Source organism: Bufo gargarizans, chromosome 3 (genome assembly GCF_014858855.1).
Source record: "Bufo gargarizans isolate SCDJY-AF-19 chromosome 3, ASM1485885v1, whole genome shotgun sequence".
Taxonomy (NCBI): Eukaryota; Metazoa; Chordata; class Amphibia; order Anura; family Bufonidae; genus Bufo; species Bufo gargarizans.
In genome coordinates, this window is record NC_058082.1 from 392,061,961 (window position 1) to 392,075,219 (window position 13,259).

General features: G+C 43.5%; 1 protein-coding gene across 1 annotated transcript in view; it reads right to left on the reverse strand.

The window, feature by feature from the left end:
• The window catches only part of MYO19 (myosin XIX), an 833,713-nt gene that overhangs the window by 477,708 nt on the left and 342,746 nt on the right, over positions 1–13,259 (reverse strand). Inside the window, exon 13 of the mRNA XM_044285692.1 lies at positions 564–685. Within this exon, the coding sequence (XP_044141627.1) occupies positions 564–685 (122 nt within the window). The remainder of the gene's footprint in view (positions 1–563; positions 686–13,259) is intronic.

Consider the following 13,259-nt stretch of genomic DNA (forward strand, 5'->3'; position numbering starts at 1 on the left):
ATATTGTTGGCAATGGCTGTTAGACGGGTGAACTCCTGTCTAAGCAGCCATCAAACACAGTCCCATTGTTCTCTAACCCTAAGTTCACACCTGAGCGTTTTACGGCGCGTTCCTACGCGCTGTAAAACGCTCAACAAGGAGAAACCAATGCTTCCCTATGGGAATGGTTCTCACCTGGGCGTTTTACAGCGCGTAGGATCGCGCTGTAAAACACCCGACGCTCAAACAAGTTCTTGAGCTTTTTTGGGGCGTTTTGTCGCGCGTTCCCGTACATAGATATTCGGGAACGCGCGACAATGTGTGTTCGCCTAACACTTTTGTCTACAAATGCTACTCCTTTTTTTCACCCTCCCCTCCCTATGATAGTGTTACCTTATGGGGGCATATAAACTAGTATTTTTTTGGACAACTATACCCCGGCAGTATGTGACCCCATAGATTATTAATAATAATGGTAATACAACGTCCAATATGGGCCTAAAATGGGGCAATGCTAGAAATAAGTAAATTCATAGGCAATAGGTGATAAAATATATAAAGTGAGGAGGAGCGTCATTATATACCTGCTGAGCTTTCATGTAGTGAGACACAAAATGCTGTTGAAGTTTCTCATTAGCATAGTTAATGCACAACTGTTCCAAACTGTTTTGTAGAAAAGATTCAAATCCATACACATCAAGCAGACCTGGAAAACAAAAAAATATTTATCAAGGAAAGACTATTTTGCTATGCATCAGAATTTCTGAAATGGTAGCTCAGACTGTTTTTCCTACAGTGTGCAAACACGATCACCAATGCTGGATTGCAGGGAGTTGAGCAGTGTATAATGGGATGGAAAAATTAATCCAGCCAGCATAGGAAGCAATATGGATAATAACAATACAGTAGTAAGTGCCTTGAATTAATAAAAAAAAAATGCCATTTGCTGAAGTGACACAACCCCTTTAATAGTTTCTACAATGACCAAACTAACTTGAAATTATTATAAATTGAGAATATAAATCTATGAAAAACTAGTAGATAATTTTGATGCCTAAAGACCATTTATTATTCTTAAAGGGCCGACAATTGAACAGATCATTGCTTACCAGCGTTACTTGTAATCTGCCTTTATTGCAACTGTCTATTATAAGAATTTATATTAAAAAAAAAAAAAAAAAAAAAAAGCAAAGGCTGGTGCTCCATGAGTGCAGCGGTCTCTTCCTACGCTATGTGACGTCAATGTACATCTGCGGTATAACAGGTTGAGGTAATAAGCCCCAAAAAACGGGATGTAGTTGCTTAAAAGATATTCAGCCAAGCAGTAATTACTACTGTGGACAAAGTCGGTTTTGTATTAATTTATCCCGTAATAGCAATGTTAATCTTGGGGGTCATTTATTTCAAGTTCATCATGAGTTTACTTGCAAAACTAAATATGTGGTGTATGCCATTAGATGCAAATATGGCTTACACAACATAGGAAAAACAATAAGACCAATGGAGGTAGGATTTGGCAAACATGTACACTGTTTAAAGACAAAGGGCGGGGGGAGGCGGAGTGTGCCAAGACTGATTAACCATATGTCCAAGGTGCATAAAGGTTATAGTAAACATATGCAATTTCTGGGATTAAAATATATCAAACAACCAAACAATGGAGATGACAGACACAGAGAGACGTTCTGGAAGGAAGCTGAAATAAATGATCATACAGACTAAGGAATTAGGCCCCCTCGGCCTGAACAATTATTGAGAAATTATGAGTGCATTACTATGCTAGTAATACAGAACATGAAATATTCCTCAGAGATATGCAGTTTTTAACCTCTTGTATCTATAAATAATTGTATTATGTGTTATTATGGATCTTTGGATAAAAATGTTACTTTTAAATAACATGTGCGATTGCATAACCTGGATATAAGGGGGCAGCACATGTGCAGTTTGGAGCCAGACGAAGCTTAAAGGGGTATTCAAGTTACCAAAAATATAACTTATGTTTTAAACTAATATAATGTAAATTTTACATATTTACTGTTCAGTAGTTATAAAATTAGTTAGTCTCCTCTGCTACCCACTGTGTTTCCTTATAAATTACCATGCATCGACCTGTAGTTCTGAGCCTTTGTTAGGTCGAGCATGCTCAGTGTGTTGCTATCAATTCTCTAGCTAAATGTCTCGGGAAACAAAGGGAATGTCAGTGTGCTGGTGATTACTGAGTAGAGGGGGCATGATGGCACTGTGATATCAGGCAGCCAATCGGTAAACATCAACACTCATGAACAAGCACAAACTCACAGCAGGAAAGCAAGGGATTGTGGGGATTTTTAAGTTTTGGGAGGGAAGATCAGGCGCCGCCGTCATGATAATCTGGGTGTGTTGCAGGCTCACACAGGAGCTAGGCAAAGTGATTGCAAGATAAATTGAAACTCTGGTTATATGTATAGGTATGTGTTCTGGTTGGGTCACAGGTTGCTGCCTTAATGCAGTGTTTAAAAAATTAAGTTACTTTCCCAGAATACCCTTTTAAGCAGAACAAAAAAGACCATCCATACTATCCATAACCAAACCATGCTGTTTTTCATACTTCAATAAAGTGGAGTTTTCTATTGGACGGCGCTTGACATGTTCTATTTTGTTTCTTTGGCGTGTATACACTGGACTTTCACATACAGGACCACAGGGGGACATTATTATATCCTTCCATGTGTTATTGGGGAACAATGGGAAATGAGATATATTGCAGTAGTGCCAGCCTCTATTATTTCATTACCGTACATCTGTGCTATTATTTTCCATTCTTCTGCTCTGTTATAGGAGAAACTTTTTACCATTTATATAATTGAAGAACATTATAGGGTTAGTTTTACTTTTGATGGCAACGAGCCTCTCTTTCCACAGCTTGCCCATCTCTATCTGTCTTTTACATATTCTATTTTTCTCCTTGTAGTTTTTTTTTTACTGCTTCTCCGCTACATTTCGTTTTAGTAATTTAAGTGCTTTCTTTTTGTCATTTATTGCCACCTTTACATTTCTATTTATCCACATTGGTCATTTTTTGCTCCAGTTTATTATAAATAAGGATTTACCTCTCACAATGAGTTTAGAATTTTGTGGCTGTATTTTTTAATTTTGAAGACACTGTCCTAGTTAGTGAGGATAATGAACTCTCTAATACTGTCAAATTTTGCTTTTAGGAAATTCTGCTTTTTTGTGACTCCCTAAAAAAATAAAAAATAAAATAAAAACTTTTTAATGACAATTGGAAGTTTATTATATTATGGTTGCTATTTCTCAACCTGCACATGTGTTGTTCTGTCAGGTCTTGATTAATACCAAGTGCAGTATGGCCGTTTTACTGAAGACAACTATTAGGCTACTTTCACACTAGCGTTCGGGCGGATCCGTTCTGAACGGATCCGCTCATAATAATGCAGACGGAGGCTCCGTTCAGAACGGATCCCTCTGCATTATTTTTAGCATATAACAGCTAAGTGTGAAAATAGCCTCGTACGGATCCGTCCAGACTTTCAATGTAAAGTCAATGGGGGACGGATCCGCTTGAAGATTGAGCCACATTGTGGCATCTTCAAACGGATCCGTCCCCATTGACTTACATTGTAAGTCTGAACGGATCCGCACGGATCCGCACGGCCAGGCGGACACCCGAACGCTGCAAGCAGCGTTCAGCTGTCCGCCTGTCCGTGCGGAGGCGAGCGGAGCGGAGGCTGAACGCCGCCAGACTGATGCAGTCTGAGCGGATCCGCTCCATTCAGACTGCATCAGGGCTGGACGGCTGCGTTCGGGTCCGCTCGTGAGCTCCTTCAAACGGAGCTCACGAGCGGACCAGCGAACGCTAGTGTGAAAGGAGCCTTAATTGTCTTTAGTAATTGACAAGAGCCTGTTTCCTTACTGAAATCCACACACTGTTATGCGGAAAAAACTGTGGCTTGTTTGAACCAAGCTTCCAAAAAAATAAAATACAATATGTCATCTTTAACTTTATCCCTTTTGGACATCATTTCAAATTTGCTTAACTGTTCTCAGTAACATTAATTTTAAACCAGGGGTGCCCAAACTTCTGCATGCCTTTGTAAGTATTAGGAGGTTCTGCAGTAGCTGAAGGCTGTATTAGGTTATGTTCTCAGGTATGCTTTATTATGTTTTGCAGCTGCTGAGCCATGTATTATGAGGTTCTTCAGCAGCTGAGGTGTGTTTTAGGAGGTTTTGCAGCATTTGAGGTGTGAATTAAGAGATTCTGCAGAGGTCAGAGAAACATCAGTTGTGAGTGACTAAATATTTTCTTATTCTTTGAAAGCATTGTATAAAATGCTTTAAAATTAATTTTATGGAGCCTGCAGCTCTCTCACGAGTGCACCTCAGAACCACCGTTATAGCGAGCCTATACCATCACAAAATGGTTAAAACGAAAATGGAGCGTCCGTGGGGATCCTCTGAACACCCCCAAGTCGTCTGCAGCCCAGATGGATCTACAAAAGTGCCGGAAGAAGCAAAACTTATCACCCGATGCAGACCCACCCACAGATGGCGCCCGAGATCAAGAAGACTCCGACAGAGACAGTATTGCTGAAAACGAATGGGGTTAGTCTGCCTCAGCCCCCATCACTAAAGCTTTCCTGAAGAAAACAATCCACCAGGCCATGAAACCAGTGATGGAGGAGCTGCCAGAGATAAGGGAAAATCTGCGCCAGCTGAGCCACCGAGCAGAGGGGCTTGAAACGGGTCAATCCAGCATAGTGGCCTTCTTAGAAATTGTAGCAACGCAGTCGTCACAACATGCTGAATTTATTAACAAGGCCCATATGCTTAATGAGGACCAAACCAGAGTAGAAGGAGGAACATAAGAATAAATGGTCTCCCTGAACAGTTTGCACCAGAAGCCCTTAGGAAAGTGGCTCAGGACATTTTTTGTGATATGCTAGGCCCAGAGAGAGCAGCGGGAGTGGTCATAGAACGCATAAATAGGTGCTTTGCCCCAAGCCCCCACGAGACATTATTTGCGGCCTTCTGTCTTTTGTGGACACTTCTCAAATACTGACAGCAGCTAGGGAAAAGAACGCTGTTCGATGCGCAGACTCTACCTTGCAGTTCTACCAGGACATAGCTCCGTCCACTCTGGCAAAACTCTGTGTCCTGCGAACATTACTAGAGATCCTGCAGGAGAAGAATATATAATACACATGGCTGCTCCTGTTCGGTCTAAGCATCTGGCTTAATGGACAGCAGTTGACGGTACATACCCCTCTAGACCCGGATAGAATCTAGTGTGCTCTGGAGATTCTACCAATGGCAATACCATCCTAGCTGCAGATGTTGGATGACCAAGATCTCCCAAAACTCCCTACAGTCAAATCGTGGAAGGGGACTGCAACTTAGAGAGGACTCTAGGTGACATCAGCTTGGGTTTATGGAGCTCACTGATGGTTATAGGGGTCACACCACACTGGTAATGTTTGTCAATTTCTGGGAACATTCTTCTCAATTCTTTTTTTAGGCGATAGATTTATCTCAATTGACCAGGCCTGAGTCTTTCTTGTGACATGGTTTACATAAGTCCAAAGATGCTCACTATAATGGCGTGCCATAATTGTGAGATAAGAGAATTACCATGGTTGCTATCCATCCCTCCCCCCGACCCTCCACCACCACCACCCTTTCCCCCATTCGTAGTCATAACCATTCAGCTCGTCTCCTTTAGATAATCTCCCTATGTCTGGCAACCACACAATGCTGTTGCAGGTGGGCTGGGGTGCAGAACATGCTTTGGAGAACTCGTCCCCCCCGTGGTACCCCTCTTCTTTGGGGTGGGGCGGAGCAGTTAAGCTGTTTAATTGGTGTGTCATAGCAGGCGAGAAACACCGTTTTCTTCTTTGTTCTGGCCTCTTGCCTGTTTTCATCATTTTTCTGTGAGGTGTACTATATTTTGTTTAAGGCCTTTTGTCAGCCTCTTGTTTGATTTGTCTTGTCAACTGTCCCCTCACGCCTGTGTGTCTTCTACCCGCTTCCCCCCCCCCCCTCTCTTCTCCTTTGCCTCATCAACTTAATAATAGTGCTCTCCTTTGTTTGCTAACCTTATCTTTTGTAACTCTCTGACAGGGAGTTAGAATCAACCCGACATAGAGTGCCATGACAGATGTAGTTTTTACCACTCTTAACATAAAAGGCTTAAACTCGCCTGATAAGAGACATCATACCATTTTTCTTTTACGCAAACTTTAGACTAACATTTCTTTTCTACAGGAAACCCATTTCAGAAAAGACAATCCCAAAACTCCCTAATCACTACTTTAACCAGTGGTTCCACAGCTGCCAAGAATCCTCTCGTACAAAAGGCGTGACGATCGCGATTCACAAATCGGTACCATTCCAGGTCACACAATACTCTGATGCTGAAGGTAGGGTTCTATTTCTTAAACGGACTATTGCCTCCAACAAATACACCTTAGCAGACATATATGCCCCAAATACGAAACAGATACCCTGGCTATTGCATGTTCTGGAGAATCTAAAACTGTTCACAGAGGGGCAAATCATTTTCGGAGGGGATTTAAACCTAGTATTGACTCTTTAGAGATCTAAAGCCCTTTCTCTTCAAGAAGAACTAGCGACCATAAGGACAAAACTCAAAACCTACCTCTACTCAAGCAGCAAAAAAAAAAAATCTATACTTTAAACACTACCTATAGAGACATAGGGATAAGGGTGGAAGATTGATGTCCTCCCTCCTCAGGAAAGCTAAAGCTACGTCCTTCAAACAAAAGATTAAACCTGTATCCGGCAAATTGGTCTCCTCGACCGACGAAATTGCCAGGGCTTTTCAACTCTTATTCTAAGGCCTCATGCACACGACAGTATTTTTTCACGGTCCGCAAAACGGGGTTCCGTTGGTCCGTGATCCGTGACCGTTTTTTCGTCCGTGGGTCTTCCTTGATTTTTGGAGGATCCACAGACATGAAAAGTGAAAAAAAAAACTAAGTCAAGTTTGCATTGAAAATGATAGGGAAAACGGACACGGATCACGGGCACGGATGACAATCTTGTGTGCATCAGTGATTTTTCACGAACCCATTGACTTGAATGGGTCTGCGAACCGTTGACCGTGAAAAAAATAGGACAGGTCATATTTTTTTCACGGCCAGGAAACACGGATCACGGATGCGGCTGCCAAACGGTGCATTTTCCGATTTTTCCACGGACCCATTGAAAGTCAATGGGGCCGCGAAAAAAAAACGGAAAACGGAACCACGGACGTGGATGCACACAGCGGTCGTGTGCATGAGGCCTAAACTGTATAACCTTGAAAGCCCAGTTGATAAGAATTCTGACCTGTCTGCCACAGAAGCAATCCAAAAGTTTATACATTCCCTAAAACTTCCCTCCATCTCCCTTTCAATGGCTTTGGACCTTGTCCGACCAATTTCTGAAGAGGAATTAAAAGAAGTACTAGGCAGCTTCTCCCCCCCCCCAAAAAAATAAATAAAACTCCAGGTCCAAATGGCTTCCCTACACTACTTCAAAACCTTTAATATCCTAGCTGACAAGAGTCTGTAATGCTCTCCTCAATGGGAGCTTTCTCCTTAGTCAAACCCAAGACGCTTTCATTTCCTTAATTACCAAGGAAGGAAAAGATCCGTCAGAATGCAGAAGCTATAGGCCAATCTCTTTGCTTAATCAGGATTTGAAGATTTGGCCCAAATTACTAGCAAACAGACTCAGACCTATCATCCCTTCACTAGTGGGTCCATAACAAGTGGGCTTTGTCCAGGGAGAGAGGGGAAAGCAAATATGTCATGCAATACATACAGACCACTCCTCCAAACTACTCTTAGTCTTTCTTGGCATTGATGCCGAGAAGGCTTTTGATAGGGTGAAGTGGGCATTTATGAAAGCAACGCAATGTTCACACTATACAACGCAATGTTCACACTATACCAATCTCCCCATGCCCGGCTCAGCATCAATAATACTTTGTCACCCACTTTTGAAATAACAAATGGAACGAGACAGGGATGTCCATTGTCCCCCACCCTCCTTGTTCTAGTAATAGACACCTTACTTCAAGGAGTCAGGGAAAGAGAGGACATCCAGGGGAAGACTCTGGTTGAAAAACAGCTGAAGTTTCTAGTTTTTGCTGACGACCAACTCTTTCTAACTACCAACCCAGAAGACAGTCTCCCTTGTATCTCCCATCTGTTACAGGAAGTCAGTGCTTTTTCAAACTTTAAGGTCAACTCTGCCAAGTCAGAGATACTGAACATATCAGTGCCTCAATCACTTTTACCTTCACTGAAGTCCTGCACTGATTTTGCCTGGGCTCATTCCTCAATTACTTACTTAGGGGTTCACCTCTCGAAAGAACTATCTGAGCTTTATCATTTGAACTACGCTCCATTGCTTGGGGAGTTTAATAGGATGTTAAAGGCTCATGATCCTTTAAGGATATCCGGGCTTGGCAGAATTTGTTTTTTTTAAGACATACATCATGCCGAAAGCATTGTATATTTTACAGATGGTCCTGAATCCGGGGATTTTTACCTCTATACGGAGCCTCTTCTGTAGATTCTTGTGAAAAAAAAAAAGCGTGCATGTCACATTCTTTGTTGATTAAAAGAAGGGAAGTAGGAGAAATAGGTTGCCCTGATGTATTTTCTTACAATAAAGCAGTGCAACTGAATAGATGGTTAAAACTGATGTTTCCCTGTGGCGAAGAGGACCCTTTTGCAATCTCTCTCTGACATAAAAGCCGAGGAGAGTTGGAGCAAATGTGGATCCCCAACACTTTGCCCAGAATAGTAGATCTTGACCCAATACTACAGGGCACTATAGAGGTTTGGAGACAAATGGGACAAACTTTGGCTCCACGACCTTCTCCCTTATTACCATTGTGATCGCTCCCATCTCTCACCTCATCACCAGGGGTGGCCAAAGACAGATTATGGCAGACACTAAGATCCTGGTGAATAGGTGAAGCTTTTTCTCAGTGATCCATTTCTTCCATATCCGATAGAAAGAGAGAATCCAGCTTCTTGTGGAGTACTCCACAAGAAGCTGAATTCTCTCTTTCTATTGGATATTCTATTAGGCCCAGTTCTGGCATTTTTTCCGTGCTTCATGGTTCTTCCATATACTCCTTCCGAAGTTTCCTTCCTGCAGGTATATCTGAGGTGACCCCATCCTTTTATTATGCTCACTTCAGGTGTATCTGCTCTAAGTTCTTATCTTTGTCCGTCCCTGGGAGAAGTCTCACAGCCTTTGAATAGCTGATGATAACAAAGCTTCCTAAAACCAGAAAGATCTCGTATCTTTAGGCTATTTTCACACTGGCGTTTCTGGGTCCGCTTGTGAGATCCGTTTCAGGGCTCTCGCAAGCGGTCAAAAACGGATCAGTTGAGCCCCAATGCATTCTGAATGGATAAGAATCCATTCAGAATGCATCAGTTTGCCTTCCGTTCAGCCTCCATTCCGCTCTGGAGGCGGACAGCAAAACGCTGCTTGCAGCGTTTTGATGTCCGTCTGACAAAACTGAGCCAAACGGATCCGTCCTGACTTACAATGTAAGTCAATGGGGACGGATCCGTATTTACTGACACAATATGGTGCAATTGAAAACGGATCCGCCTTCCATTGACTTTCAGTGTAAGTCAAAACGGATCTGTTTGCATTATCATAAACAAAAAAAATTAAATATATTTTTTTTGTTCATGGTAATGCAAACGGATCTGTTCTGAACGGATACAAGCGTTAGCATTATAGGTGCAGATCCGTCTGTGCATATACCAGACAGATCCGCACCTAACACAGGTGTGAAAGTAGCCTTAACCAACAATTTGTGTTGAACCCTCCTTTGACAAAGCCAATTTCCTAAAAACCTGGTAAGAGGAACTAGACGTTTCCTTGTCAGACAAGGAGACCCGCTTTATATCATCTCATTCTCAAGGATTTTCTCGATGCGTGCGATTACAGGACAGCCACCATAAGCTTTTGAGTCGTTGGTATAAGACTCCTGAATTCCTCTTCTCACACAATGCTTCTGATACAGATATTTGCTGGAGAATTCAAGAAAGCAGAGGTTCCCATTTACACATCTGGTGGACATGTGAACCAATTAAATCTTTCTGGAAACAGATTAGATCAGTTATTCAGAGTATATACAAGTCCAAAAGATGTACGGTATATCGTCCTTCCAAAACAAACCTTATCACACATCTCTTAGCAGTGGCAAAGACGCTGATTTTGCTCCACTGGCTGAATTCAACCCCTCCCTCTCTGGAGGAATGGTGTGCAAAGGTCGACCAGGTGTGCAATATTGAGGAACACACTAGCTGGACAGGGAGGAAACATGGTAGCTTTTAGAAAGTATGGTCCCCCATGTGAAACTTGAAAAATTAGAATATCGTACAAAGTTCATTTATTTCAATAATGCAACTTAACTTTTGCAGTGACCAGAAAAAAAAAAATTCGGGCACTGCGATGGGGGCGGACTGAACGCAAGTGTGCGCACAAGATCGGGCCTGATCAGGCGAACACTGCGTTTTTTTGTAGAGCCTATAGAACATGTCCTATTCTTGTCCGCAATTGCGGATAAGAAAAAGCATTTTCTATATAGCTCTGGCAATGTGCGGATCCGCAAAATGCGGAAAGCACATTGAGGGTGTCCTTGTTTTGCAGATCTGCGGTGTCCGCGTTTTGAGGATCCGCAGATGCACAAAACACATACGGACGTCTGAATGGAGCCTTACAGGGGGGTGATCAATGACAGGTGGGTGATCAGGGGTTAATAAGTGACAGGGGGGAGTGTAGTGTGGTGCTTGGTGCTACTTATTACAGAGCTGCCTGTGTCCTCTGGTGGTCGATCCAAGCAAAAGGGACCACCAGAGGACTAGGTAGCAGGTATATCAGACGCTGTTAACAAAACAGCGTCTGATATACCTTTCAAGGGTTAAAAAAATTGCACCTACAGCCTGCCAGCGAATGATCGCGGCTGGCAGGCTGTAGATCCACTGGTTTACCTTCCGATCCTGTGAACGCGCGCTCCTGTGTGCGCACGTTCACAGGAAATCTCGCCTCTCGCGAGATGACGCACCAGCGCGTCTTGGAGGAACAACAGGGCCGCCGCGAGAACGCAATCCTGCGTGCGGCGGCCCTGAGAAGGTTAATATGCTAATCTACTCACTGCTCATCGCAGAGATAATGTGTTTGTTACGCCCGAAATCTCGCGCATGCGCTGTGGATACTCATGTCAGCGCCCGAGCAGGTGTCCTTGCATTGGCCTTACAGAACGAAGTGCGCATGAGCCAGCTTCGCGCGACACGGAAACGTGCAAGATTTTGGGCGCAACAAACACATTACGTCAGCGATGAGCAGTGAATAAATTAGCAGTGGGGCGGTGCTGGGCTCCAACATAATAGGAGCGGCTGGGCTCCAACGACCGGAGGGACAGTCCCTGGGGTTCCTTATTGAGGTAATTAGTATATTAATAAAAGCGATTTTATAGACAAATTACAAGACACAGGGCAATACTAGAATATTTTAATGTAAATCGTGGAGACTGATGTGGTTATGTCAATAGCTCAGTAAGTGACAGTGTCCCTTTAAAACAGAGCTTTCAGCTGAGGAGAATGGGCTCCACTCAGCTGAAAGATCTCCTGTAATAATGTGTTGCTATTCAGAGGTATCAATTAAAGGGGTTGTCCGGGTTCAGAGCTGAACCCGGACATACCCTTATTTTCACCCCGGCAGCCCTCCTGAGCCTGGCATCGGAGCATCTCATGCTCCGATGCGCTCCCGTGCCCTGCGCTAGATCGCGCAGGGCACAGGCTCTTGTGTTTTCAATAACACACTGCCGGGCGGTAACTTCCGCCCAGCAGTGTGTTCGGTGACGTCACCGGCTCTGAGGGGCGGGCTTTAGCTCTGCCCTAGCCGTTTTACTGGCTAGGGCAGAGCCAAATCCCGCCCATCAGTGCCGGTGACGTCACCGGGCTGCCTGTCAGCCCCATAGAGAGCCCGGTATGTCACCGGAACTCAGAAAAATGCCTTTGCCCTGCGCGATTTAGCGCAGGGCAAAGGAGAGCATCGGAGCATGAACTGCTCCGATGCTCATGTCAGGGGGGCTGCCGGGGTGAAAATGGAGGGATGTCCAGGTTCAGCTCTGAACCTGGACAACCCCTTTAAGTGATACAGGATCAGAAGTCAGCCTCAGGTAAATCCTGGCATTGTGCATCTTTAAGTGATGTGCCAGAATTTAGCCATAATTAGGGAGCACAGGCAGGAGCAGTGATCGCTGCAGCCCTATTCCACGGTACAGAGGAATCCTATGCACAGATATGGGATAACTATTAGGTCAGTGGGGTCTTACAGCTGGGTTCCCCAGCAATCACAAGAACAGGGGCCCCATAACCTGTGGAGCCCCTCAAAATAAACAGAATTGCTGGACTGGCTATCTTGGGAACGCCCATAGAACTAAATGGAGAAGCTGAACACATGATCAAAGGGCTGCTCTGTTCATTTTGGGGGGCTCCACAGGATAATGGGCCCATGTTGTTGTGACCGGTGGTGTTCCCGGAGGTAGGAACCCCACTGACCTAATATGTATTCAATATTCTGTAGACAGGGGATAACTTACTATAACCAGAATACCCCTTGAAGACCTGCTGAGTTGTTAAACAGCACTCCCTAGCACTGAAAAGATAATTGGCAGTAGATTACTACTAACTACCCATTCAGAACACATGCATGCTTGGTTGTATGGTGGAAGTTGGTATGTGTATGGTGGATAGCGGTGTCTTCTGGCTGGCATCTATCGAAAAGCTATGGCCAGCTCAAGCCAGAATTAAAGGAGTCTTCCACTCTTAAGATATATATTATCTTTCCTAAAGATAAGTCATCAATATCATATTGATGGGGGTTCAAGTGAATGGGAGCTGAGCTGCAGTATACCAGCACAGCCATTGACAGAGCCTTCTGACAAGCACATGATGAAAACAGCTCACTGGTGGTTCTGAGCAGTCAGGCCAAATAGTTCCATCATGTTATCATCAGGCTACAGAATATTTATGGATCATCCATGGAACCAGGATGTACAAGTACTTTGTATATCATAGGAGAGGACCTCAATAGATATCTAAATGTGATATTTTAGTTTGATTATAGTTAATGCATTTCCACAAACCATAATTTAATTTGGTGATTGTTTATAGACGGATGAGAGAAATAAACAAATAATATATCTTTTAGAATAAGGCTGTAACTAAATGGAG